Below are 13,092 nucleotides of genomic sequence, written 5' to 3'. Positions count from 1 at the left end.
ATGGAATGGAAGGCTAAATATGGTTTACTTAATTATAAGCGGACATTTATTATTAATGCATTATGTGGTTACATACGCCATTGTTAATTATTTTTAAAGAATGGCGGCTTTCGGACTGTAATTGTTTACTGCAAGAGTGATAACAACGATTTCCGTAATATAGATCTAGCTACTAACTCATGTGTGACAATCGATACATATTACTGTACTTTGTACATTGTACCAACTATGTGTAATTGACAAGTGGTGCCTGTATACTCCCGTATTTGATCCCGGTAGGCGTTTCCGTTTAAATATTGAACTTCTGTAGCTGTCGTGTACTTCAAAAATGGATGATCTGTTCAAACTTAATGGATGTGTTTTAGAATAACAAAAGCAGATGTAGAAGATAATATAAGTGATACTCTCTTTTGTTAAACTCCAGTTTGGAAAAACACTTCGTACACTGAAAAGTATGACTGTCCATAATGAAACGAAATTCTAGATAGCTTGTCAGATATCATTATTGAGGGTGAGATGTGTATGTGTATGTGGATTGTTACAGCGATTCTAGCACTTTTTGGCCACGTTTATGCTGCCAGTAACCAATATGGAACAATATCAGTGGAAGGACCAGCTTTTGTGAACAGGGAGGTAACATTGAAAGCGACTCCACACTATCCTTGGGGGTGTGAAGTAGAATGGAGATACTTGATGGAAAAGGGAAAAGCATTTCGTACAATAATGGTAACAAATGTTTCCAGATATTTTGAATATGGGTCGTTCTTTTTAAAATGGACGCCTTCAATTGAATACAACAATTCGGTTTTCTTTGCCAGATGTTCAACAAACACAACAATTAAAACACGAATGCTATCTCTAAATATGAAAGGTATGTATCGCAGACCGTTTCAATGCGGTAACGTCACTGTTTATTTTATATCGTTGTATTTGTTGACTTGTGTTTTATGTTTGTTTCATTAAATCCTCCTTACACAATCATGGTAATTTGTTGCTTCTTGGCATGTCGATGTCAGCTTATGTGTACTTTTATCTGTTTCATAAGCCCGTTATTATCAATTGCTATAGATTATATCATCGTATCTTTAGGAAGATGCATAAAAGATAAAAAAAAATCTCACTCTATTTAATAAATTCATGTAAATAAGGTACACTTATTGTAGGAAAATAATAATATTTATTGTTAAATATGTGGCAATTACTGCTAATAGTTTTGCTTAATTTCCTTTGTGAGTACGAGCAATAACCAAACACAACACTAAACTATTATTTTATTGTGTCAATTATATATATAAATGTGTTATAATTTACAGATATTGTTGGTCAATGTGGTGCTCTCATGATTCTAAGCCCGGTCGTTCGCGGTGAAGACGTTATATTGGGATATTTTCCGTCCGATGACTATATACAGCGTCAAATATACACTAGACGAACGTGGCAGAAGAATCAACAAGATATACAGCTACGAGAAGGTTTTTACGAGGAGAAAATCAGTTCTGTATATCTTTTTACATTAACAATATTCAATTTTGATGAAGGAGACGAGGGAACATATAATTTAGAGTGCAATGCAGTCGACACCACGGAATCTGTGCAGCTTCATTTTTTAGGTTCCTTAATAGTACTTTTGCATGCATTATACCATATTTAGTGTACATACACGTATAAATTTATATGCGATTAGATACGTCTGCTTGAAAAAAAACAGGAATCAATAAATTGTATGAAGAATCTAGTACGATTCTGATAACCATTACATAAGCAGCAATGTAAACTACTTTTTAATCTGCATTTTAAAGGGTATTTAATATGCAAGGTGATTTAAATGTGTTTCCTTCTTTTCAAGTGCAACCTAGTTACCCTGTACTCGCTCCAAAGTCCAATGACTTTAATACAACACAATGCATTTATGTTTATGGAGGCTCCGACATGTATTGCATAACTGATAATGGAACAAAACCCGTACAGGTCGTACTTTCACTGGGCCAGGATTCATTTGTTCTTGCTGAAACCGAAAAGAACAACGGGTTGTACAGATTCCGTAACGCTCATCAACAAATGGCTGGACTGTCAAGACAGAATGTGACATGTCAGGTTTCAAATGCAGCCCTTGAAACACCTTACGAAGTGCATGGCATTCTATGTAACGTGGGTAAGCAAATATGGGTTACTTAATAACTTAATGACAAGCTCTAATTAGGTGTTTTGTGGAGATGAAACCTATACTATTATATCGTGTATAATATTGAATATTATTAAATCAATGTCTTTCGAATCCAGAGCAAGGTAGCCCGCCCATCTTAACAGTTCCAGAATTCCTTGATGGAGAAAATTCAACAGCATCTTGTGCAGTTCGCAATGCTATCCCAGCTCCGGCAATAGAAATGCACATTGACACAGTCTTGCTAGATGATGTTCTACAAACTGATTCTTTCCAAGGATCTTCTCATACTTTTACAAGCTCAGCAAAAGTGACAAAGGCTAACATAGCGTGGAATGGAAAAGAGATGTGCTGCACCAGAAAGAGCAAATACGAGTTTGGTTTTAATGATATCTCAGTATGCAAAAACATCAGTATGAAATGTAAGTTTTATCTGTGTTAGTTCGACTTTGAATTGAAATAGATAATTTAAATGTTAGCAGTTGTTTGCATTCAGTTATACTTACCTTTGCTGTATACTCGTTTTATGGAATTTAATTATTTGTAAGGATGTTATTAAAGTTATAGAAACGCACCTACTACCGAATGAATAAGCATTGTGTTATCAAGTCGAATATTTATGGAGACTAATCCGTTTAAAAAAGGATGGTAACAATGTGCTACCAAAGGCAATTTTAATGATAAACGGCAAATCAATAATAATAAATGGGTTTCACACTTTTATAAACTGTATGATAGAATATAAAATACATTCATATTATCCAATTCAAGTTCAAGACATTTTTTTTTCTTTTTTCCTTATTTCAGTCCCCCCTTCGAACATTTCTCTGTCCATTAACAAAATACCAAAATACAACAACACTTATTTTATCAGTGTCTTAAATGTTTCTTGTGAAACGAATGAATCAAATCCGCCATGCACAATTGAATGGTCAAGCGACAACAGTAATTTGAGATACATTCAGAGTAACAATTGGACGAATGGTGACAATGGGAGATATAGTGCTGTATCGAACGTGCTTTACAGTGTTTCTAAATACATGGCTGGGGGAACTATTACTTGTTCAATAAGATGCGATCATTTTCAATCACATTTGACTACAAACTACACAGTATCTTCCTCAGGTACGTACTCTATCTTATTTATTTGTCGATTTTTCAAACTTTCTTTTTCCAACCGTGACTGCTTTTTCCATTTACTTTCTTCTCTAAAACGATCCACCTTATGGAATGAACTATTATCATATCTTTTATACAATGCGTTTTACCAACTTGTAACAAGAGTTAAATTCAATTCATCTTAAAATGAATAATAACTATCATTTTCTCTTAACTTAACTGTGCGTTCGGTTTACTTCTACTTCTTCAACAATTTGTACTGTTGTATATTTCAGGTGGTCCGACTCTGTATTTGAACATGACATCACCTGTTCAATTATGCCCAAATACTAGAGTGACCGTAAACTGTCTTGTGGATGACAGTAATGCTAATGGACAATGGACGCTTAGATGGGAAGATGCAAATACCACTGTGCTAAGGATTTGTACACAAATAGAGGAATGCCTTTTAACGCTGGATTATACGGGAGATGGTTTAAACACATACATTTGCTACGCTTGGACATCAGTGGACCTTTTGAAACATTCCTTGACAGTTTCAAGCTCAATGACAGAGGGTTAGTATTAGCATTTCAAACACAGTTTCAAATGATATTTTAAATAAATGGGGCTACTATGCTTCAGTAAGTATACTGTATTGGGTAAGATCACACGAACCTTTTATCTGTACATCCAAACCCTTATTCTGTATTTTCTGCTTTCAACTATAATTTTGACTCTAATTTTAAACTGAAAGTTTATTGGGGATAGAATAATTTTTCGATTGGGATGATAACATCGAAATATTAAGCTCCGGCCATTGTGATTTCAAAGTTATTTTCATTATTTCAAAATACAAAACAATAGAGAACTCAAATTCTCTTCGAATTGATAAAATATTAATGGGATGTTTAACGATGTCAATACGATCCGCAGATAACATGATTTAAATGAAATATTTCTGTGTTAAAAATGTATTTCTACAAAAAAATCCAAAATATTTCCACTTCATTTCATAGATCTATTTTTTTTTTTTTTTTTGCATTGAACATCCACTGTTTCAGACCTATTTATGGAGGCAACTATTGTAAAACAAAGCATTCCTAATATACTTAACTTAACCTGCAACACCAGCGGAAAATGCATGCCATGTGCAATTGCTTGGAGCAGCAACTCCGTCTTACTTGACCCTATATCGACCTCACAATGGACAAAGAACAGTGGCTCCGGCTATACAAGTGTTTCAAATGCTCTCTATTTCATTACTAAAGATGTGGACGGGAAAAGGATACAGTGTTCTGTAAATTGTGGGAACGAGTCTTCATATTCAAACAATGAAACATACACAATTTCCTTTCAAGCTGTTCAAGGTACGTTAGTGTTCATAATTTTGAATATGCGAAATGCAATTATTATAAACAAATCAAAGCAACAATATAGCTACAAATTATGATAAGCAAACTGAAATATGGTAAATGTTATCAAATTGCAGATTCAACTAACAACTCTGCACCAGTTCTAACCCAAAAGTGGTTTATGTCGGTCATCTACGCCGTAGCTGGAACACTTTTATGTCTACTTGTTCTAACGTTAACCTTACTTCTCTTTAGGCGATGTAAACCTCATGGTAATTTTGTAAATACTTTAATTGGAAATAAAACATTCATATCAAGATTTTTTTGATCGATACGTATTTTAGTTTTCTTGATCCTTGTTTCGAATTATTTTTAATAGTAAAAACACCATCTGTTTGTCTTTATCAGAACTCAAGAAGAGCTATTTGTCATCGCGTGTTGCCCTTTGACAATGTTTTTACTTTAGGAAGACTCATTTTTATTCATCTGTTACAGAACGCATTTTATTTGTTATCAAAAGTCAGCTTTGAGAATTGTGAGGTGTTGATCATGTTTGTATATCTAGGTATAGATCACTGCTAAGATCAGCACAAATTGACTCTGTATACGAAAAAACATAAAAGAAGTTTCAAAAATTATAGTAAGTTTGAATATACATGTCAGGAAAATCAGAAGGGAGGGGAAACTTCTTTAAAAGACATTGTATAAACCAATGCCACAAACTGGATAATACAATGGAAGGTAAGGAAACATGCTTAGAAGCCAAAAATAAACTGTTATGTTTTTAAGTGGTACACAGAATGAAATTAAGCTGCACAAAACAACACTCCCCTTACATGAATCTGACGTCATTTTTTATCAATGAACCTCGGATCGATCATGAGTTCATATGGAGCAATCAGCTGGAGTATTTACAAAGGCTATAATGCCATACTTGATTATTTGTTACATCGGTAATTTCGCTTTTAAAATTTTAAGGTAAAATGCATAAATTGTTGATAATCACATGAGTGCAATGGCATTTTAAAATATCCTCGTATCCTTCGGACTTTAAATACATAATATCTTGTTTTAAATGTCAAGAAATGTGTTATTACATGAATGATAAAAGCATTTACGTCTTTGGCACAGTTTATGCAACGCTTCTACGCCGAAGGAAAACTGCAGTTAGAGAGCGATGTACACATGTGTATGATACGGTGTCTAATGTTGAGTCAACTGCGCTTCACAATCTAGTAAGATGTCTTTAAATTATAACCTTGAAATGTAGACTAAGAACCGTATTCTGTTTCTCCTGAGAGTACTGATTCAAATGTATGTCGATGTTGAAAGGCGTGAAAGATTAAGTTATTAAAAGCCGGTTTAAACCATCTGTTTCTTCCGTCCATAATTGATATTATAACAAAAAATCTCAGTAAAATTTTATTTCTGAAATGACAGAAAAATAATTGTTTTTTTAATCCTGTAATGTTTATTATACTAATAATATATTAAAATATATGTTTTTGAAGAGAGGAGTGTCAACAAATGCTATCCAGGTCACAAACGCACCTCAACATTTGGATATGGAAGGAAACAAAGTCCTCTCAAATGAAAATGTAAGCCACTATGACTATGTGGACACTACATCCGACCACAGCGACAGTCAGACAAACGCGCCGGATGCAAATTATATTCACGCTTTATAAAACTACGTGAGAGTCGTTTTTACTATGTAGTCAGATTTGTATTGTTCGAAATTCCTATGATCATTTCAGTTACGCTAACTGTTTCAAGGCGTTTATTGTTATTTGTTTCCTCCCTTTTGTACAATTGTCATATCTTTTTTAATTTATTTATCATATGAGTGCATAGTTTCGTAGATGATTGATATTAGCCGGAAATATAGGTATTGTTGTATTGCACCTTGGAAGCTTTTGAATATAAACGATATTTTGATTTTTCAGTCATTATTTAGTCATTATTCAATGGAAACTTTTATATATTATATATGTGTGTGTTTGTGTGTGTGTGTGTGTGTACATACCGTGGATGGTCTTATGAGGTTGAGCAAGGTTAAGCTTTAAACAAAACTTCAATACATTATGTTTGGCCGTTGTGCTTGTTGTTTTTGTTACTATTGTATTTTTATAGTGTGAGTAATCGGATTGCCTGATCCAGAAGTCCAACTATCAACATAGAGTCTATGGCTGTTACCCTGTTCTATTATAGTTGCTATGAGTTTTATTTTACTTCTTTTTTGAATATCATGATGTTATTTGTTGTATATAATTTTGTGTCATACTGGTCATTTAAGCACATCTGTGCACAAAATAAAATTTACCTAAAATCATTCATTTTTGTTATTGATAATGTGGAGATATAGTTGCCATTGCGAGCTGAATGAAACCCAATGTGGACAAAGTAATAGCCTATAACAACAAGATATCAAAAGACGTGTGGTCATGTGATATGTATTGAATCAAGCTCAGGGACACAACGACCCGAGTTAAATATTTACCACGTCCATTTGCTTAATTATAACATTTGATTCACAATTGTATTGAGAAACACACACACACTATTTACGCCAACAAATGCACACTATAATACGGTTATAGTTACTAGGTCAACGGTCAAGATTTGCCCTCATTTGCAGTCTGATTAGAATACATTTTGTCAATGATTGGGGTCGGTATATATACAGTATAGTTAATTTTGAAGCATTTTTTATTACCGCCATATCCCAAATTTAACTTCATCAACGAAGTTACTTTGGTTGAAAGTACATTAGTCATGTAACGAACCAGTTGTTTTAGATTTGAAAAGCATTTAAAGACGGTATGAAAGTAAAACTCTGGATAAATCAATATGACATAAAAGTGACAGATATGCGTATGCAATTCATATTTTAGCGTTATTCATTTCAAAGATCACAGGTTCAGTTAATCAACGAGTACAATTCTGCTGTAGTTTGTCGACATGTATCTGTTAAAATTATATCAAAACAAGGCAATTGAAAGGACGATGTCGACAGCAAAGTTCGTGAGATCATGAAAGCGTAAATTACAGGAGTTTTAGGCATTGATTTCGCAAAAGACAAAGAACACACCATTTAAAATGAAGAGGAAAACAGTGTCCTGCAAATTGTGGGAAAGATCATTCTGATTGCAAGCATGAAAGAATTCGAGATTCCCAATTGACAATAATGGAAATTAAACTGTGTTTTAAAAGAACGGAATTATATTATGATTCATATAGATGGACAAAGCAGAACCCTAACTATCCAGACTGAAACACATTAGCAGAATATGTTAGCTTATTGCAGAAGCAACTAACAACCCTGCATCCATTGTAATTCAATTCACTGGAAATTATTGACTTTCAATTGTAACTGGGTACTTGTAGAATTACCTTTTATCAAAAAAAGAATCATCATATTTGATCGAATTAAGTAAATTCAATTTTGTTTTTGTCACAATATAAATAGTTTCTGTCTCATAGCAAAGGGCATCTATTCCAACTAGTCGGAGCTCCAGTTGAATTATTTGTAATTGCTCGTTGCGTCTGGCCAATGTTTTATTCATTACTACTCATATATAGCCTCAGGTTTATCGTTGACTTCGAGAATGTATTTGATTTCTACTGTTAAGAAGTTCATGCTGGTCATAAGCTAAGACCATGAAAATGAATAACTGGAGATAGCGAGAGCAACAATAGTTGAAATGTGTACAATGCCAGTCAATCTGCTGATCAAACTCGTAATATTGATTTTGTTGTTTTTATAGGTCTTAAAAGCAATGAGCTTACCCATGTGTTATTGTGTGTTATTGTCTTAGCATTGTTTATTATTGTGCAAACAATCATTTATTTGATACGAAACTTGAGCAAATTGTCTCGACCATATTAAGAATGACATCACCTAAATAACAAGATCATGTTTATTATATTTATTTTATAATGCATAGCTTACCTTTAAAGGGGATAGACATATATAGAATATATACCTGCCTCTGAACACTTAAACAAACCTCTGCCTTTTCCAATGAAACAAAACCGAGTACGTTCATACAGAAACGTTGGCCAAAACCATTATGTGAATACCTCATTCGACAACAAAGACCCTTGTTAAAATACACCGGCTTCATTGCTCTTAAATAGGGATTTATTTGTTTTTAAATTCCTATGTGCATATTATTGTTTACCATAAATAAATGAAAGTAGTCACGTCTTCGCATTTCTCAAACATGGTTCTTTGTGAAAAGGAATATGAAAAATAAATAATTTTTAAGTGGACACGATATAAACTTAATCACGGCTATCAAGATCACCGCCAGTTATAAATGATTCTTATGGCATGCTGCAAACGTCTGTAATTACGATAACATTACTAGGTCCTTTTACAACGATGATATCTCCACACAAAATACTGAGGAGCAAACGCAGCTTCCTCTTAAGTGGGCTTTACACGTCGGAAATGAAGGTGATGGCGCAATTCTCTGTTTAGATTTATTATAATTGGTGATTGAAACAGTTTCTTATGGAATACAGTAATTCTGTAATAAATGATTTCAGGATTGTCGTTATTCTTAATATCACAATATATCAACAACAGATGCTATTTTATATTTCACTTTACAGCATGTCGACAAAACAAGGCATCTTTCCAAAAAACAAATATCTTGTTAAAGGTGTTTTGTTCAAGTGACGTAAAATTATGAAATTGTCTGTATTGAACAGTCAATGAGCGACATCTATGTCCGGAAATTTCTATACAAACCAACAGCATATTCCAAACTAGGGATTGTTTTTATATTGTTAATATTCAAAATCGTATTTAAAATAGGTATATCCAATGTTTACCATTCTGAATATATCAAATTAGGCTAAAAAATGAATAGTGCATGTAAAACTGAATACAAATGCTCTTACAGATCAGCACCACTGCTCCTTTAGAACTCACTCACTCACTCACTCACTCACTCACTCACTCACTCACTCACTCACTCACTCACTCACTCACTCACTCACTCACTCACTCACTCACTCACTCACTCACTCACTCACTCACTCACTCACTCACTCACTCACTCACTCACTCACTCACTCACTCACTCACTCACTCACTCACTCACTCACTCACTCACTCACTCACTCACTCACTCACTCACTCACTCACTCACTCACTCACTCACTCACTCACTCACTCACTCACTCACTCACTCACTCACTCACTCACTCACTCACTCACTCACTCACTCACTCACTCACTCACTCACTCACTCACTCACTCACTCACTCACTCACTCACTCACTCACTCACTCACTCACTCACTCACTCACTCACTCACTCACTCACTCACTCACTCACTCACTCACTCACTCACTCACTCACTCACTCACTCACTCACTCACTCACTCACTCACTCACTCACTCACTCACTCACTCACTCACTCACTCACTCACTCACTCACTCACTCACTCACTCACTCACTCACTCACTCACTCACTCACTCACTCACTCACTCACTCACTCACTCACTCACTCACTCACTCACTCACTCACTCACTCACTCACTCACTCACTCACTCACTCACTCACTCACTCACTCACACACCCAAAAACCCAATCACACACCCACCCAAAGTACTCAAAGACCGATTACATACATACAATAGTTTTGGCACAATCAATGACTTATTATAACTTCAAGAAGTTCAAAATGGCAAATGTTCCTTGTTACGTTATTTGAATGTGCGATTCAAGACATGACATAGTTTTGACCGTTGAAACCATAATTGAGATGGTATTTAAGGGTTAATATTGCAAAGCAAGTTATAAAATGGCATAATAATAGACACATGTAAATGTTCCAGATGAAATGAGCATCCTTTACACCAATATCGGTATAAAACCTGACATTATAAGTGTCGTTTAGATGGTTGTGCTTGTACTTTACTGGCGTATTTACTCGTATATTGAAACACGCCATGCCCCCGATTGTGTGACGTGATGAAAATTCAACATTAAAACGTATTTATAAAAGCGAGAACCAGCGGACATTTCAAATTCAATGGGGGTGATTATCAGAACAAACCTGTTCACTTAAATTGAAAGATTGGTTGTTTTTTTGTAAATGACAAATTTGACGATGGAGAGAGGATGAAAAATGATAAATTTAACCATTTTATTTTCAAGTTACAGAAAATGCATATTTACTGGTAAGGGCCATCATCATTGCCACTCCAATCTGTAGAAATCAGCTTAATGTCCGCATGTTACCTAAAACTGACGTACATTGTAGTAGTGAGTAGTATTCATGTCATGAATTCCAAGTTCGTAAAAGATTGTATTTCTTATTTTATATCTTAAAACGAACCGATATGCCGACAATGGTTATACTGTGAAACTTAGATTGATAAATGTATGGCCTGATCAGTTTTGAAATGGCGACGATGGGAAAGTCATAAACCTAGTACAATAAAGAGTAATTATTTACCAATATGTCTATAAGTGTGTTATATTGTTTAAACATTGTTGAAAGGGAGTGAACTTTCTTTGTTCTGTGACAATAACTTAACACTCAAAGGTAGTTTATTGTAAGTGTGTTACAAGATACAAGATACAAGATACAAGGATCTTTATTTAAAGTCGGGTATGTGTTAACAAGAAACATTAGCTCAATGAGCTTTTTTCCGACATGAATAACAGACATATCAAATAAAAATAGCAAAGACCTTGTGACATGGAAATAAAAGTATATATGTTAAAATGAACACATATTGGAGCATGCATACAGATACAAATAGGAACATTGGATATGGCATCGAGAACAATGATTACACCAACAAGTTTTCCCGGCTGTACGGCCAGTCCACACGTACACGGTTCCACTAGTTGATATAACACAGTAAAATGGTAATTTGTTTTAAAAGTATAACTTAAAGGGTAATCATTACATTGAAGTAACACATTTGTAAGTAGCAAAATATACAAGGGAATACCAGCTGTGTACATCTATTTGTAGTTTGTAAAAAAAAACTTATAATTGATCTAGCATGATAGTAAAAATCCTTTGAAAGTATTGCTTAGAGGAGGTATAATAGGTCTCAACATCTAAACGTACCACTTGCTCTTCACAAACAATGGTGTGATTAGGTATACTGAATAGTTTCATTTCTTTAACAGACCTTGAGCCAACTGAAATGGCCTAAAATTTGTCAGGGTTAGCCTGCAATTGATTGAAAGTAAACCAGTTTATCAAATTGTTACTTTCTTCTTCAAGAGTGGTCTTAACAACGTCAGAATTTTTATCACACACAGAAAGAGTATTGTCATCTGCTTAATTATACAAAGCTGCATTACTAATAAAGTAGAAGATGTCGTTTAAGAAAATGTTAAAAACTAAAGGCCTTAATATTGATCCTTTCAGGATTGAGTTCCACTTACTGGTAATTTGACCAAGTTTGACATGTTGCTTTCTGTTTGTAAGATAGCTGTGAATAAGATTACATGCTGGGGCTGAGAGACCGTATGCATTAAGCTTATCTAAAATGAGATCATGGGGCAGGCAGTCGAATGATTTTGATAGGTCCATAAGAACTGCGCCTTCATATTTGTTCTCATCAAGGTTTTTTTTAGTCTTCCGTCAGCCTTAATATAATTTGGACATTGATGGTAAAATACTGACTGGTCTATAGTTCTTTTCAATAAAGGGGTCATCTTTCTTGAAAATATGGGTAGCTTGTGCTAGCTTAAGACTTCTTGGAAATAATCCTTGGCTAAAAATTTCATTGGCCATGTTTCGGATGGGAACATGTTATGCATCTGCCAGCAATGATGATTTTTGGAGGAATCAGATCTATACCAGTTGCTTGTTTTGGATTTAGTCTGTCAATGTATTTTCAAATATCTTTATCGGTAATCGGGGTAAAGTGAAAGTCAGGCGACATCTGGCAGTGTTCCTTTATTTTGTTAAGACTAGGGTGTTTATCTTTAACCTGAGATCCAGATATTCTAATATTTTTATATTAATGTAAAATGAGTTCATTTTATTGGCCACCAGCTTTTGATCAGAAACCAAATTCCCTATGTTATCTTTGAGTATTATTGGGGTAATAGATTTATTTGTTTGAACACCGGAAACAAATTGTCAGGGTTTTCTGAATTAGACAAGATATCATAATTCGTCAGTTATCGCGTAATTTCGTTAACATGGCAGAAACATCGTTACTTATGTGACAGTAGTAAAGTTTTGCCCCTTGCTATAAACTGCTTGGGTGCTGAATGTTAAAGGAAACTTCGCTATAGAGAATGAGAGCTATGTACAGGTCACATTGAAGTACAATTAAGCTTAAGAAAAATGTCTAACAATGCAAATGTCGATTTACTAAACAAATTGCTATTAGACATAATAAATCTAAATGCTTGTCGATGCATTCGAACGTAAAACGTACAATTTGTATATGTTTTGAAATATATTTTTTCAATCTTATGT

At 34.3% G+C, this 13,092-nt stretch overlaps 1 protein-coding gene across 3 annotated transcripts; it reads left to right on the top strand.

Moving 5' to 3' along the window:
* The first annotated feature begins 1,884 nt into the window (after positions 1 to 1,884).
* LOC128236138 (uncharacterized) lies at positions 1,885 to 6,882 on the top strand. 3 transcript variants are annotated; one of them, XM_052951007.1, is made up of 8 exons: positions 1,885 to 2,152; positions 2,281 to 2,583; positions 2,969 to 3,286; positions 3,556 to 3,837; positions 4,531 to 4,629; positions 4,752 to 4,886; positions 5,746 to 5,849; positions 6,126 to 6,882. In XM_052951007.1, the coding sequence occupies exons 1-8, from the start codon at positions 1,930 to 1,932 to the stop codon at positions 6,300 to 6,302; spliced, it is 1,641 nt and encodes a 546-aa protein (XP_052806967.1). In that variant the 5' UTR covers positions 1,885 to 1,929; the 3' UTR covers positions 6,303 to 6,882. The 3 variants fall into 3 exon arrangements, with proteins under 3 accessions (XP_052806967.1, XP_052806965.1, XP_052806966.1); XM_052951005.1 differs by having other exon boundaries at positions 4,324 to 4,629; XM_052951006.1 differs by lacking the exon at positions 4,752 to 4,886 and having other exon boundaries at positions 4,324 to 4,629.
* Positions 6,883 to 13,092: the final 6,210 nt, after the last annotated feature.

Source organism: Mya arenaria, chromosome 5, assembly GCF_026914265.1.
Source record: "Mya arenaria isolate MELC-2E11 chromosome 5, ASM2691426v1".
In the NCBI taxonomy this organism is placed as follows: Eukaryota; Metazoa; Mollusca; class Bivalvia; order Myida; family Myidae; genus Mya; species Mya arenaria.
The sequence above is the reverse complement of the archived record's forward strand: the minus strand, read 5'-3'. Positions and strand labels throughout refer to the sequence as shown.